General features: G+C 49.4%; 1 protein-coding gene across 1 annotated transcript; it reads right to left on the minus strand.

Annotated features, from left to right (window-relative positions):
* Positions 1–942: 942 nt before the first annotated feature.
* TCTE1 (t-complex-associated-testis-expressed 1) lies at positions 943–11331 on the minus strand. Its single transcript, XM_056486805.1, has 5 exons — positions 11108–11331; positions 6881–7138; positions 4417–4985; positions 3062–3511; positions 943–1165 (listed from the first exon to the last, which is right to left on the minus strand). Exons 2-5 carry the CDS (start codon positions 7062–7064, stop codon positions 989–991), a joined length of 1380 nt encoding a protein of 459 aa, XP_056342780.1. The 5' UTR covers positions 7065–7138; positions 11108–11331; the 3' UTR covers positions 943–988.
* Positions 11332–14679: the final 3348 nt, after the last annotated feature.

Consider the following 14679-nt stretch of genomic DNA (forward strand, 5'->3'; position numbering starts at 1 on the left):
TCACTGAGGTGGTTGCCAGCAGTGGGTCTGTAAGCACTGGTTGGGCAGGGCTGGGAGACATGGGAAGCTCCTGCATTGCTCAGAGCGTGTGAGGGGATGGAAGTCAATCCATTTTCTTAATTCCCTGATACCTCCTGAGCAGGGAGGTCAATGGACCAACTCACTCAAGTATATGCCTTGTCCCATCCCAAGGTGACTACAGGCTGTAAAGCAAAAGGAAGCTACTCCATTTTGCTCCAAGGAACCTGCACTGTTTTCAAACTTGTGAGCTATGTGGGCCAGCAGTCCTAAGGGGACCCCTCTAGCTTGAAGGTATGCAAAACATAGATTGTTTTGGACAGGTTTTCACAGAAGAGCAGCACTAGGTAAGGTAAGCATTCTATGTAAAGAATTCACCTGTTGCAAAGTAGGCTAGCACTGATCAAAAGCAGAACAACCCAAAGCAGGAAACCATAGTGGTGAGACCTACTGATTTATTGAATTTATTTCTATTAACTTTTCACCACCCATATCAGAATCCAGACAGATTTTACTATAAATACAAATAAATTATTGAGCAAAACAAGAGCCAGAAAAAGCTGTTGAGGAACTAGAAACAACATTCCCTCAATTCTCTATGCCTCTTACATCCTCCTCAGCAAAACAAAGTTAGGTCTGGACTAGACCATTTAGGTGGCAGAGACTTCATCTTAGCTGCTTTACAGGTGAAACAATATTCAGTTGCCTGAGCTAAGCTTGCTGCTGGAGCATATAAAAGCATCACAGGAGGTGAGATTTAGGGTGCAGAGAGGCAGATTGCTCTGTGGTGCCAGTACAGTGCCTTGAGATCTAATGTCTGTCTCCAGTTAAGTCGCAGGTTGGATGATAGGGGTCTGGGAAAGGCTGAGGTGGCAGCCACAAGTTAAGTGTTTCTCAGAAAAGCAAATAAACCAAGTCGTGAAGTAAAAGACTGCACACCCACAGCTCATTGCTCCCTGGAGCACTTTATTCAGAGGGGTTCAGTGGTGGGGTGCTGCAGAGTTCCCCGCCTCACCGCTTCCCGATTGGCCCACACAATTTGGTGAATGAGGAAATCAGTCTCCTGTTCCACCTCTGCGTGGCGGAGATCGAGCTCTGTCAGTGTCTTGTTGTTTGCCAGCCCTTCAAGCAGCTTCTTCCCACCATCCTGAAAAAGGATAGAGGGGATGGTTAAAGGAGGAGTCCAAAACAGAAGTGAACTTCCTTTTCCCTCCTCCCCAAGGCAACCTCTGCTGCTTCAGTGGAGGTCCGTGAGATGGTGCCAAAAGGGACAAAGGCCTCCACCCAGGTCCGAAAAGTTGCTCACAGGAGAAGTGCAGAGGAGGAGTCTAACTGTATGCAGCTCTCTGTGATGTGACACATGCTAAATGACTCCCTCTGGGCACCATGTCAGGAGTTCTCAAGCTCATGCTGGTTAATAACACATCTGGCAATGATAACCTGAGAGGAGTCTGCTCTGCCTTGTCCCCTGGTTCCCAGCTTACTGCTGGCTGGGGACAAATGGATTACAGTGCTGCTCCTCATCTTGGCAGTCATGAGAGCCCCAGAACTGGCAGTTTTCTCTCTGGATGCCATTTCCCAGGCTGGATTGGCTTTCCTGAGGGGAATATCTCATGTAACTGAAGACCAGCCTGCATGAGACAGAAAATGTGATGTAGCCTTAGGAAGGGAACCCACTCTGAGGCGTTTCCCCACCATACATGAAGCACGGTATTTAGGGATGTGACAATTTGAATTTTTTCTACTGTTACTATTCCCTTACAGGTACCAAAGACACCTCCTGCCCCTTCTCCTCCATCCAGATGGTCTCCTCATCCCAAAACCCTACCTCTTAGCCCTTTTGCCAAAAAAGGCAGAGCAAAAAGGACTGGGAAGAGGTGTCTTTTTAAGGGGGTACAGAGGTCAGAATTGAATGCATCTCTAGCAAAACCCCCAATTTTCCCAAAGATAATACTACCAGCCACCTTTTGGGCTGCCATGGAACTTCACAAATGGGTAACAGGAGAGCTTATCAGAAGGAAGATACTAAGCACAGAGATTATTATTTACTAAACAAAAGTCTTTCTATCCTTTCCAACCTTTGCCCCCTTGTATCATTAAATTCAAATGGTTTTCCACATCCAGGACCATAAAACTCAGAACTCACAAAAGGTTTTCTGCCATCAAATCCTTTTAAAACCCTTGTCAAACATCGATGCCAATATTCCTGCCAGCAGGGACAGCTGGTCTTGCTGTCTCTTTATTTGACAGTGAGAATAATTGAGGCAGCGCAGAAAGTTTAAAAGCCAGCATGGTTGCTTTTGGCTGTCTAGTTTCAGATTTCTAAAGCTTTTTTTAATCAGCAGAAGAGGAGCGGTCTGGTTTGTGGGCATGTTGCATACTGCAGCTCTTAGGGATGTAGTAAGATCTGTGGATGCTCTTCTGTCTAGAAAATGTAAGCTTATGTTTCAGGAGCCACTTACAAGCACACAGACACGACACTCCTGACCCACCGCATCGCTCCCAGGCTGCAGGGTGAGTTAAAGAAGATCAACAGCCAAGCCAATTTTCAACAGTCTCCTCTGAGCATGGGATGGACAGGAGAAATTCTGGGAAGGGTGACTCTATCTGTGTGCTGCTGAGTGACAGATGGCACAGCAGATCCCAAGCACAGAGGATATGCATGAGACCCTCATCTCATGCCGCCTATCATTAACTACTCTCACGTGTGCGAAACGTCTGTGATTTTTCCCAGACATGCTTCCTGGTTTTCAGTTTCCTTGGGGGGAAAATCCCTCCCTTCCCAAAAGCCCAAAGCCTCAAAGACAGATTCGGAAGAGAGCTAGATGTAACAAGTAAATGGTAATGTAAATGCATGTTCATGCAGAGAGTGTCCTTCTCTTTCCTGACATCTGCTACAGTCTCTTCCCTGCTCACAACTGATTGTTATCATAGCACGGATGCAAAGTGAGGGATGTGTTTGCGTCTGTGGCTTTGAGACAGGCTCAGGATCTGCTTTGCAAGGCCACCACACAGGCTCACAGAGAGAAGAGGCTTCTCTTACCAGCCTCAGGTGGTTGCATGAGAAGTTGATGCTCCTCAGAGTGGTGTTCTGAGCCAGGACCTGGGAGAACACGGCCGCAGTGGGCTCTGACAGGTTGTTACTTCCCAGATGGAGCGACCTCAGGCTGGTGTTGGTCAGCAGGGCACGGCCAATCGCCTCCCCGCCTTTGTCCTCCACGAAGTTGAGGCGCAGGTTGAGGGAGGTCAGGGTGGAGCTCTCAGCCAGGCCTTGAGCAAGAGCCTGAGCCCCCAGGTGACAGATCTGGTTGTTACACAGATCGAGGGTTTCTAGTCTGCTGCGGCTGATCAGCTTGCCAAGAGCTTGTGCCCCGTGGTCCCCGATGAGATTGTGGGACAAGTCCAGCTCCAACAAGCAAGGGTGATTCTGCAAGTTACGGGCCAGGAGCTTCATCTTGTCATCATCCACTTTGCTTCGTGTCAGCTTGAAAACCTGTGGGCATAAAAAAGCAGGGTCACTACAACAGCCAATGCTTTGGACTGAGCTTTTTACAAGATCATCATGGAATTAAACCTATGGTCCACCAGACAGGATTAATCTCCCTTCACTTCTGACACCTTTAGCTAGCAGGCTCAAGTAATTGCTTTCCTAGTGGGCAGATACTTCCAGCAAGCAGGGAATGCCACTGATGTCCCTTGCCTATCTAGGGAAAAGGGGTTTGCCCCTGGAAGTGTCTGTTCCTCTCCTCTGACTGCACAAGATCTCTAACTAGGGGCTAAATTAAAGCAAGATAAAGCTGTCCAAACGTCAGCAGCACCTAGCAGCAGAACCCACCCCAGATCACAGCTGAACCTGTCTGAATGAACATGTGCACCAGTGGTAACCACAGCACAATGTCCTGTGTCGTTGGGGCATCTTAACAGTCACAAAAGAGGTAATTTCTCTTCTGGAAGCCGTATTTCCCAAAGCATGCCAGTCTGTGGGGAGTTCATCCAGCTCGCTCTGGCTCCACTCTGGATAGCAATGCCCACTGATGTTTTGGAAGGGCTGACTATCTGCACTGCAGTTGCCACAGAGCTGATGATACTGTTAGTGCTTAGGAGGAAAATCCCTCATTGCTCCAAGGCAAGTGTGAGTGTTTCCCCTCACTGTTCTTGGGGGTCTTTGCTCCTCTGGGAGAGGCTGACATGCATTTACTGAGCATTTACTACCAAAAACTCCTTATGAGGTTTTTTTTCAGCACTAGACCAGCAGGTTAACATCTCTGCACTCTGACAGGGTCTGTAATTTGCAAAAGGAAGGGTGCTACCAGCAAGCAAAACTGGTCCCTGTATTTCTATCCACAGGCAATTTGAAGATCTAGCTGAGGGAGTAAGGGTCAGTTTGGGGTATATTACTTTCAAGTTACGGCACATCTTCACCGCAGCAGCCAAGTTGGAGCAGTCCATCTCAGTGAAGTTAAAGAGGCTCCACTCAAAGTTCATGCCACAGGTCTTCACACCATAAGTGAGATGAAGCTCTTCAAGGTGAGGGAGAGCAGTAATGAGATGTTTCAGGTCGTAGTGATGCATGTAGACCTCGCCAAGCTCAGCCTCATCCTCTGTGTCAGAGAGGTCACTGCTCTCCTCCTTGTGATCCACCCGCAAAGGTGGCAGGAACTGGTCGATCTCCAGTTTCCGCACGTAGCCTTGGCAGAGCGGGATGAGCTCTAGGACCTCATTGGGATCTGTGGTGTTAGGGATGAAAAACTTCAGAATGTCCTCCAGGTGACGTTCAAAGAACATCCGTTTCCAGCTGTCTCCATAGTTGGACACGTCGCACACCTGCCAGCGCTCCTTGCAGCACCTCTTCCAGTAGTCCTCATGGCTTACTATGTTGGCAGTCACAGTGAGTGGAAGGCTGGTGGAGAGCATGTCCACCACCTTCTTTTGATCCTCAGGCAGAAGACAGCTCAAAATAGGGTTGTCTGGAAGAGATAAAAAGAATGAGAGGTTGGTCTGGGCATAGGAACAATTGCTGGCACTATGGTTCTGCCCAGACCCCCAGCTGTGTGCCTATGCCCTCCCCTCTGATGATACTGGCTCTCTCCTCAGTTGCCAGAAGCTGGAGCACAGAGCTAAGTTGGCAGAAAACATGTAGGAGTCATTTGCACATTTCCATGTATTATTTCTAACTTTTACAATAAAACATCAGTGTAGTTTGGTTTACTCTCATAATATTTGGGAACTGCACCAGAAACTGAGCTCCCCATTTAAACTTAGTTTGAATGCAGTTTATATTCAAAGCAGGAGTTCTGCTCCCAAGAGAACAAATTCAGGCTTACAGTGTTAGGGGAGCTTGGCCTGCCATTTGCTGAACTTTCTCCCTTTTGGTTTCTGAGCATATTGAAGAAAAGTATTTGAGAACAACTGTGTGCTTTCCATGCAGGTCCTTGTGCTTATTTATCTTAATTCAAGAATTGGTCTTACCTCAAATTGATTCCTGTTCCTTTTTGCTGAGGCACACTCCTAGCTTTTAGGTCCACCTTGTTTAAATAAAAGTTCTGTTTTCCCAGGTACTCTTTCCCCTGAGTCTCTTTCCCTAAGTCTCAGCTTCTCTGGTGGAAGTTTTTTGTGGCAAGAAATGCCAGACAAAAGCCATGTGTACTCACACCATGAATATTTGGTTACGTGTACACAGTTGTGTTGAGTAACATAAATCATCAGTGGAGAAACCTATCTGTGCATGGGAAACCAGATTATGAAACACAAAGTGGGGTTAGCTTTATATTTCCCCTGTTTCTGGGGCATTCCCTTCCTAAGGACACTGACAGTTTTATCACAGCCTCTTCCTGGAGTCTATTTTCCAGTGTCTCACAGCTGACACTGCAGTGACCTTCTCTGCAAAGTCCCATGACACAAGCAGAGGTGGGACACATGGGGAGGGCTGGGCTGGCTTCACTCAGGCCCACTCAGACCCCATCATGGGCAAGGTGCAGCCTCACAGCTCAGGTAACAGCACAAGGGTCCCCATGAAAATGAACACACTCTTTTATGCATGCACAATGCAGGTTCAATGCATTTGGCATAAAACTGACTGATCAGGCTGATAGGATTGCGAGGTTGTTCTAGCTCAGACCCTCATCAGCTCCAGGCATAAGGCAGCACTGAGCTCCTCTGTACTGTCTGACAATCCCAGTGTGGACACAGCCTTAAAACTATCTTTGGTCTTTGCTGCCACTTCACTGAGTCAGCCAAAAAGACAGGTAGGCCCTTCTTTTCACCCTCCCAGTCATTTCTCAGATGAGACACGCTTCTTCTGTTTTACTGTGTTTCATCAGTCCACCTGCTTCAAAAGCACATTCCCTGCCTGAGGATATAACTTGTCATATCACCACCAAGAGCCATGGAGGAGGGCTGAGCCTGTGAGTACAGTAGTGAGAGGATAGCTCCTCTGGGCAGGGAGCAATTCTCCATCTCTTTGTACAGCATTCAGTACAACAGAGCTCCACCCTGGAGCGCTACCCTACCATCTGTATTGATCAAGAGCAGCAAATAGCAACTGCACAGCCCCGGTCATGGTGGAGGTGAGTCCAGAAGAGCATGGATGGAAGAAGATGTGATAGAACAAGGTCAGTACAGAGTCACATCCTGGACTTCAGCCCAGAGGACTACAGCCACCCCTGGAGTGTACAAATACATACTTAGCAACTAAACAGTTTGTTTAACTGGCTGCCCGAAGGGATATTTCTCCCCATCTGTTCCTTTGGCAGGGCTGCATGCCACACTGCCTTTCAGATGCATCTGCCTGCCTTGTTGACCCTCTGCTCCCTGGGACTGACCCTCTCTCCATGATTCCTAGAGTAAATGAGCTCCCACTTACTCTGGAAATTGTGGGCGATGTGCTGGAGGCAGAGCTCGGTGAGGTGGGGGACAGTGACCAGGGACCAGCTGGGATCCTCAGTGATGCAGCGGCGTGTGTAGAATGAGCCATCAGCCAGGCTGGCCTCAGGTGGACATGGTGAGGGAATGGCGCTGCTCTCGTCATCAGCTGCTGGCTCCTGCATCCTTGCTCAGGACCTACTTCTCCTTCAGGAGAAGCAAGGGGAAAATTCCTTGAAAGTCACCACTATGTGGTTACCTGAAAAAGAAAATGGCAGCTTTAGAAAGAAGCCAGTAATATTAATGGTCAGCTCACACTGCTCTCCTGTCTTTGCACTTTGCCTGCCTCCTCTGCTTTGGACTGGAAGCACTGCAGCCAAACAACTATTACTCAGCCTCATCTTTATACCTTGCCCTGTGCAAAGAGGTCTCTAGGCACCACATGCAATAAGGAGATAATAACGTGGTGTTAATTCAGAGTGCTGTTGAAGAGGATGGACAGGAATTGATTGTTTACTGTCTTTTCCAATAAAAGTAACAGGGAAAGCTGGCAGAAGCTAGGCTTAAAGCAAAGGGTTCTTCACACAGGCTGCAGTTGAACTGGGGAATTCCTTGCCACAGGATACTGTGGATGCTAGGAGTGTGTGCAGACTCTAAGAAAAGTGCATGGAAGAGAAACCTTTTGAGAATGATGAAATACACAGAAGTCATGTGGCTCAGTGTCAGCAGTTGCACACAGCTGGAACTGGGGATAGTGCTGGAGGAAAGAACACACACTTGCATTGTTTTTCTACTCTTCTCCAGGTGTCTGCTTCTAGCCACTGTCAGAGATGGGTTTTTGGGCCAGCTATCCCCTGGTTTGAGTCAATATGCCTGTTCTTATGACTCTCCAAAGACAGATGCTTTACAGATGGATACATTATAAGTGTATTGTTTTCCTGCTTTTCTCCATTATTCTCTGGCTGAACTCCTTCCAAACATCCATTAACTTATGAGGTGGGTCAGACCTGTTCAGACCACACTGAGCCTAAGCATAGGAGCTAAAAGCCTGGAGCAGAAGGAAGGATGCCTGGTCCTATTAGCTTTGCAGAGCTTTCCCTTTCCATTTGCTGTTTCCTATTCCAACCTCAAGGCCAGTGCTCTCAGAATCTCACGTGTGGTTATTGCCTGGAAGTCCTAATGGTTCTCTAACCAGCCAGTCTGAAAGAGGCAGAAAAGACACCAGGAAGGAATCATCCACTTAAGTTCTGGGTTCCACAGGAACATCTAGGTCTGGTGAGCATCGCCCAGGGCATATAGACCCATGTTGATCCTTACTGGGGCTAACTGGACTTAACAGGGCTGCAGCACAGGGCTGGGCAGTTACAGGCTGCAGGACACCTGAAAGAAGCATGAGGCAGAGGTGGATGGCAATGTCAGAGGTGAGAACACTGTCCTGCAAGTCCAAGAGGATATCTCAGGGCAGTGGTGGCCTCACACCACCACAGGGTCAAAGGATCCTATGGAAGGATAAGTGCCACAAAGTATCTTTGACCACCATATCCCTCACCTGAAGGGCTGTTCGATCCCAATCAGCTCCTCTTTTGTGAGGGATATGACCCAGACAGTGGTCCCTAGATGAACCATCCTAGTCCTTCCTTCCTTCCCCTGCACCAGGCTGCTCCTTTCACCTCTGCTTTCTCAGCTGGTGCTGCTTTCCATCAGCACTGCCCTCTCCCTGAAAGCTTTGGAGCTGGCTTTGCTAGTTTGACTCACGCTGCTCCATCCCTCCCCTCACCAAAAGGCATCTGAGGAAGGGTCTGCAAAAGAGGGAAGAGAGGAGATCTGTGAAATGCTGAGGTCTAGAAGAGGGGAGCAAATGATTCTTGCTGCAAATATGTCAGCAAAGGGTACTTCAAATGCACTTGAGGCAGGCCTGAGAGTGACAGTCAGGAAAGGCTGGAGATGGCAGTGGCAGGGCATTCTCTGGCCCAAAGCAGGAGGATGAAGGCTGACAAGGGCAGGGAAGCTGTATTTCCTGGGAGGCAGTAGTGTACAGATGACAAAGGTAAAGGCTGTAGAAAACAGGAACCTGATCTGATGAAGGGTGGATGTGGAAGGAGAAGGAATGAGTGGTAGGAAGCTCTCAGGATGGGCTGGAAGTCCTTTGCCTGCAAAGGTGCTTGTGCCCTAAGGAAGGTGCTATGATGATGGGCCACCTTTCAGGGGAAGAGAAGAGACCTGATTCTCCACAGCACCTAAGCCAGCTGAGAGCCTGGTGCTCGATGGACTTCAGTGGAAAGGCAAAACACAGCTAGAAGGCAGTGAGGTGGCATTAATAGAAGTGCCTGGGAAAATTGTTTTCTCCTTGCTCAGTCCTTTGTCCTATTCAAAAAGCATCTATATCATTTTGTCCCCCAGGCCAGTCACAGCTGACTGGAGCTTCTGATGGCTTTCCTGACCTTTTGGAAACAATGACTAAAGGCCAGCTGTTGGGGAGAGCCAGTGCAGCATTGGTGGCCTATGATTATTTCCTGTCTGCTCCAGCAGATGATTGGATTGTGTGTTTTCTGATGGCAGATTGATTTTCAGAGGGTAGGTAACCCATGGCAAACTGCTGAATGGGCTCCAAGAGTTGGGGCAGGAGACTGCCTGAGCTGCCCAGGCTGCTGAGCAGCTTTCCCTTGATCTGAGCCCCAGAGCAGTCAGCTCAGCTGACTCCACCATGCCCACTTGTCATTCACTACAAAGCCAACAGGAGCAAGGCTGCAAAGCTTCCACATTAACCCCATGCCTGTGGTGCCATGTCTGACACTGAGCCCCTGCTCCCAGAACATCCATTTCCACCAGGCCAGCATGGTGAACACACCTGCCAGGTGCCCTTGCCAACAGGGGAAAGGCCTCCTTCACTGCTCACCCCCTCTGCCTCGGCTGCAGGAGTCTCACCCAGCCAGAGCTGAGACTCTAAGCCAGTTTCCAGAGCTGGGTTTGCTAAGCACATATTTAAACACAGGGGTAGCACTGCAATTCACTATCAATAAACCAAGTCAACACTGTTAATGCACGCTCCTTCCCACCCACTCTAAATACACATCGGTCACCTATCCTAAAAAGACTTTATTAGACAATATACAATGAACAGGGCCACGTAGTAATTTCCCAGTTTTTGTCATTTAGCACCCAGATCAGACTGAAAAGTAAATAATGCTAGAACTCCTTAAAAAAACATAAAGAAAATCACACTTCCCCAGGAGGAACTGACAGAAATCTACTCACACAAACAAATTATGCTGCTACTAACATGCCTAACAAACCTTCTTCAGCTGAACCTGTTTTGATCTGGAAATAAAAGAGTTTTGCTCTTTTCATTCACACCAAATCCCAGGGAGACCAGAAAAGAAGAGCTGCATAGAAACTGGTGACCTTTGGCTGATGCTCCTACCAGCATTACAGAGATCCAAGAAATGGAACAACTGTAAACACTGTGCTCACTGGAGAGTTTGTAAGAGCAGGATAAATTATTTCTGAGGGTGTTTATGCCCCAGCCAAGATTGCATTGGTACTGAAACTCTGTCTGCCCATTAATTGAGGAAGCTCTTAGGCCACTGCAGCAGCAGCCTGAAAATTCCAGTTGTTCTGCAGGTGTGCTGACCTTAATGCTGCTACATGTAGTCCAGGCAAGTGATGCCGAGTCTGGCTAACACCACTGATCCCACTGACACCTGTGGGGACCTGCCACACTCTGTGGCACTTCCAAAGGCTAAGTGTGCATTAGGACACTGTGTTGCAGGCTAATCCAGGGCCTGAGACACTGCAATGGGCTTTAAGTGAGTAAAAAATAAAGAAAAAAAAAAAAAAAAGGAATCTATTTAGCTTGGGATATAATGAAATTTGTCTGTAATGGGAGATTGAGTGAGGCCAGCTGGCCGTTTGGGAATTTGGTTAATGTCACCGCTGCAATCCTGGCGGTGCGAAGGGCCAAAACTGCACTCCTGGATTTGTCAGCATGACCTGGGAAGGGCCACGGAAGCATTTTCGGAGCTGAGCATGCCCGCCGCAGCCCCCGAGGCTCGGCTCGGGGCACAGGGAGCACGCCCGGCTGCTGCTGGGGCCGCTGCCCCGCCAGCCCCACAGGCCCAGCGCCAGGGACGCGCTCCCCCCGCCGCCCAGAGGCCCGAGAGGGAAGGGAGCTCCCGAGGGCGGAGACCCGAGAGGGAAGGGAGCGCCTCAGCCCCGTCACGAGTCGCACCTGCGAACCGCCGGCACCGCCGCGGGGCCCTGCGGACCGCTGGGCCTGGCGACTCGGCTGCCGCGCTGTGCTGCTGCTGCTGCTGCGGGCAGGGACCGGAGCGGACCGGCACCGGGACCAGGACCGGAGCGGACCGGGACCAGGCCCCGCTCGCCGCCGCTGTCTCCAGGGACGCGGCCGTTACCGGGGCGGGGCCGCCGCAGGCCGCGACCCCCGGCCGGGCTCGTGAGGCAGCAGCTGCTGTGGAATCATGGAAAGAGCGGAGCAAGGTGTGCAACGCGAGTGGCTCGGTACCACTCAGTGCTCGAAGGGTGAATACACTGCTGTCCTCAAGATACCCGTTTTGCTGCATGTTTTTGTATAGCTAAAGGTAGGCTATGTGTGCCTGAAACGGGCTTGCTTCAAGGCCTCGTATTTTGGGGCAGAACGACATCACGGGCAGGTCTGAGGGGGAGGAAAGCAAATCTGAGAACTCCACTTGGAGTTCTTGAACAAGAAGATCTTGGTCCATCTGCTGCATGTTCATCTCTTGTCCTTGACCTGTTCATTTTCCATTCTGCTGTTAAGCATCATCTGCAGAGGTGGGAAAAGACCAGAATCCTCATCAAGGCACATATCATGCTGTGGAATATAAAAAGTAAACAAGGGGATGAAAATATGCATCTCCTCTTTCCCATTTATCAGATCTAAGCATTGCAGTATTTGCCAGGGCATTTCGAGCTTGAAATAGGTTTTTCTTTCGCTCCTTTGGAATGCTGATGTAGCGGGCACAAGAGGAGTGCAGCCAGCCTGTGCCCTGTGGGAGCATACATAACACTGGTGCCAGCTCTCATGATAGTCCTGCAAGTCCCATAATAGCTGGCAGTTTTAGGGAGCTGTGCTGACTTTCATATAAAATTTACCTCCTGGTCATGAAGAAGATGTTAAAAGCATGATCCCAGATCACCCCAAAGGCTCAGCAACAAAACAATAAATGCAAACAGGCATAGATTAAAAAAAAAAAAGGATCAAGACTCTGAGGCTTCCTTTCTGAATTTCAAAGATGGAAAGTTAGACCTTGCCAGCAATGTACTTCTTTTTCTAGGTGTGGCCTGATTCTGTCACTCAACTCCCCAGAAGACAGTGACACTGCCTGTGAGTCAAGCTGGTGTTTAACACAGTGGGGTAGTCAGAAGCCTTGCAAAACCCTTCACACTGACCATGTTACTCCTGGGAACACATCTCCAGGGCTTTTGAGACCTTGAAAGGCAGAAATGAGAGCAACACAAAACCAGGGATATTTTCTCTTGCGCTGATTTCCATGCACACATTTGGTCAGACTCCTGAGTTGCAAAGGAGATAGCCAAATCAGATCCACAGAAACAGCACCCCTGAGTTGCCTGCATAACAATGACCAATTTCCCAGCTGAGCCTTCAGCAAACCATCAACACTGAGGTTTTTAGCCCACCTTGTGGCCAATATAATGTAAATGTCATGTTTTGGAGACTTCACAGTCCAACAGAGTCCAGCTGTGTCTACCCAATCATTGATTCCCAGAGACAACAGTGCCCAATATTGCAGTCAGTTGTCAAAATTGATGCAATCAGGTGTTGAATCATGCTGAAAAGAAGTAGTGGTAGTCAAAAAATAGCTATGTTAACTCTTTCTCTACCTTAGCATTTATTTCCACAAGCATAGACATTAGTGTTGTTCCCAGTGGAGTGTGCAGTGGCAGTTGCTCCTTAAATGTGGTGGAGCAGGGATGCAGGATAAAACATTGCATGCATTCCCATTCCCATCCCCACTGTTGACATCTGAGAGTGAGGATGAGGGAAAGTGCTGTTTCCTGGCCCTAGTGACTGAAGCACTGTCCTACCAGCAGACCCCAGGTGCCCTCTGTATCCCTCCAGCTACCAGATCTCAGATTTCCCCCAGACAGCACCTGTGACGGTGTTGTGCATTATCAGCTCTGCCAGCTTTGCCTGGAGTTGGAGGACAGTGCAACAACAATCATATCACAACAAATAAATTGGACAGGAGCCAGGTCCTGCAGTGCCTTGTGTGGGAGGAACACATCCCACGGGGCATCTTCTGCTGCTAATGTGAAGATCCAGGTGCTGTCCTGGAAACAGAGCTATGGCTGTAGGATGACAACCTTTTTTAGTGTCCCAGCATGATGGACTAGAAACATTATCCTCCCTAGCTTTGCCAGCCACCAACACATCCTGCAGCCAAGCATTTCTCCTCTCCCTCTACCTTTCCATCTTCCTCTCCCTCTCTTCTCTCCAGTTACACCAGCATCTGTTCTCTCCTCAGGGACTGCAGGAACACATCTGGTGATCTTTCTGCCCACAGCAAGTAGCAGGCTGTTTGTTTGCAGTGGCAGCTGGAGGTAGAAGGAGTGAAAGAAGCCCTGTCTGTGCTTGTGTCCTCCTGGTCAGCTCTGCTGGTGCATCTCCTGCAGCCCTCCATGTCCTCACATCACTCCACAATGGCCAGAAGTCACCACACCAGTCCAGGGTATCATTTCCTTTTTGTCCTGTACTCCATGTGGGGCAGCTTCTCTAGCTGATGCCTGCAGCAAGGCAACCTCCATCTGTCAAATGTGGTTCATCTCTCCATGGGGAAGAACCATGGGCACAGCTGAAGGCCAGGTTTGAGAGGAACCTATTGGTGTTTGATGTCTGCCTGACACCAAAGGGATGCATTAGGGTAGGAGCCAGCAAGGTTTGTCCTCAGCACTGGTGGAGTCCTTTTTCATTAATGGCTTCTACCCTTTCAATGAGGAGCACAGAAAGTTGCCAAAACTGGGCAGGATTCAGAAAATTGAGGATACTGAGGAGCAGGGACTTGTTCCAAAGCTCTATTTACAGGCCCTTCTCTGGGTGGCTCCCTGCAGGTCTTGCTGGAAAACACTGCTTACAAGCAGCCAGCAGTTCCTGGAGTCCTGGGGAAAGCAGCAAAACAAATGACATCCTGGAAGGAGGAAAACTGCCCCTGTACAGCCAGGGCTGAAGGATGGGGGAGCAGGATGCTGCTGATCTCCCAAAGCTTTCTGCTCTCCCTGGGTCACAGCAGGAACCATGCAGCTGCTGACAGCTATTAATAGATGGGGAGAACGTGGGCTCTTTTTCCTACTGCTTCCTGGGATGAATGGTAATTACCCTTAATGAGACTGGATTTGGTTCTACCTCCTACCTTCCAGCCCCCTTGCCTGCGCTGGCAGGGAGAGACCAGCCCATCTGCTGCCTGCACTGGCTCTGTGGGGAGCAGAGCTTGACAGCAGGACTGGAGGCTCATCTCCCCAGGACATCCCACAGGTCTTGCTCATGGATGCTGGGCACAGGGCAGGAGGCAGAGCCTGCCAGCTGATGGGCTGCAGCAGCTCCCCTCAGCCTGGCCTTTCCAGTGGCACACAGGAGCCCCATGGGGGCTGAGATAAATGATCCCACCACAGGCTGAGGGTGCGGGTGGGTTGGATGCTCTCTCTTTGAGGTTAATTACAGAAACAAAGCAGGGGAACAAATAATAAGGGAGTGTGACCTGTTGTTATGATTGGCATCCCCATCACCGTGCATCACACCAAGGTTTG

Source organism: Oenanthe melanoleuca, chromosome 3 (assembly GCF_029582105.1).
Source record: "Oenanthe melanoleuca isolate GR-GAL-2019-014 chromosome 3, OMel1.0, whole genome shotgun sequence".
NCBI lineage: Eukaryota > Metazoa > Chordata > Aves > Passeriformes > Muscicapidae > Oenanthe > Oenanthe melanoleuca.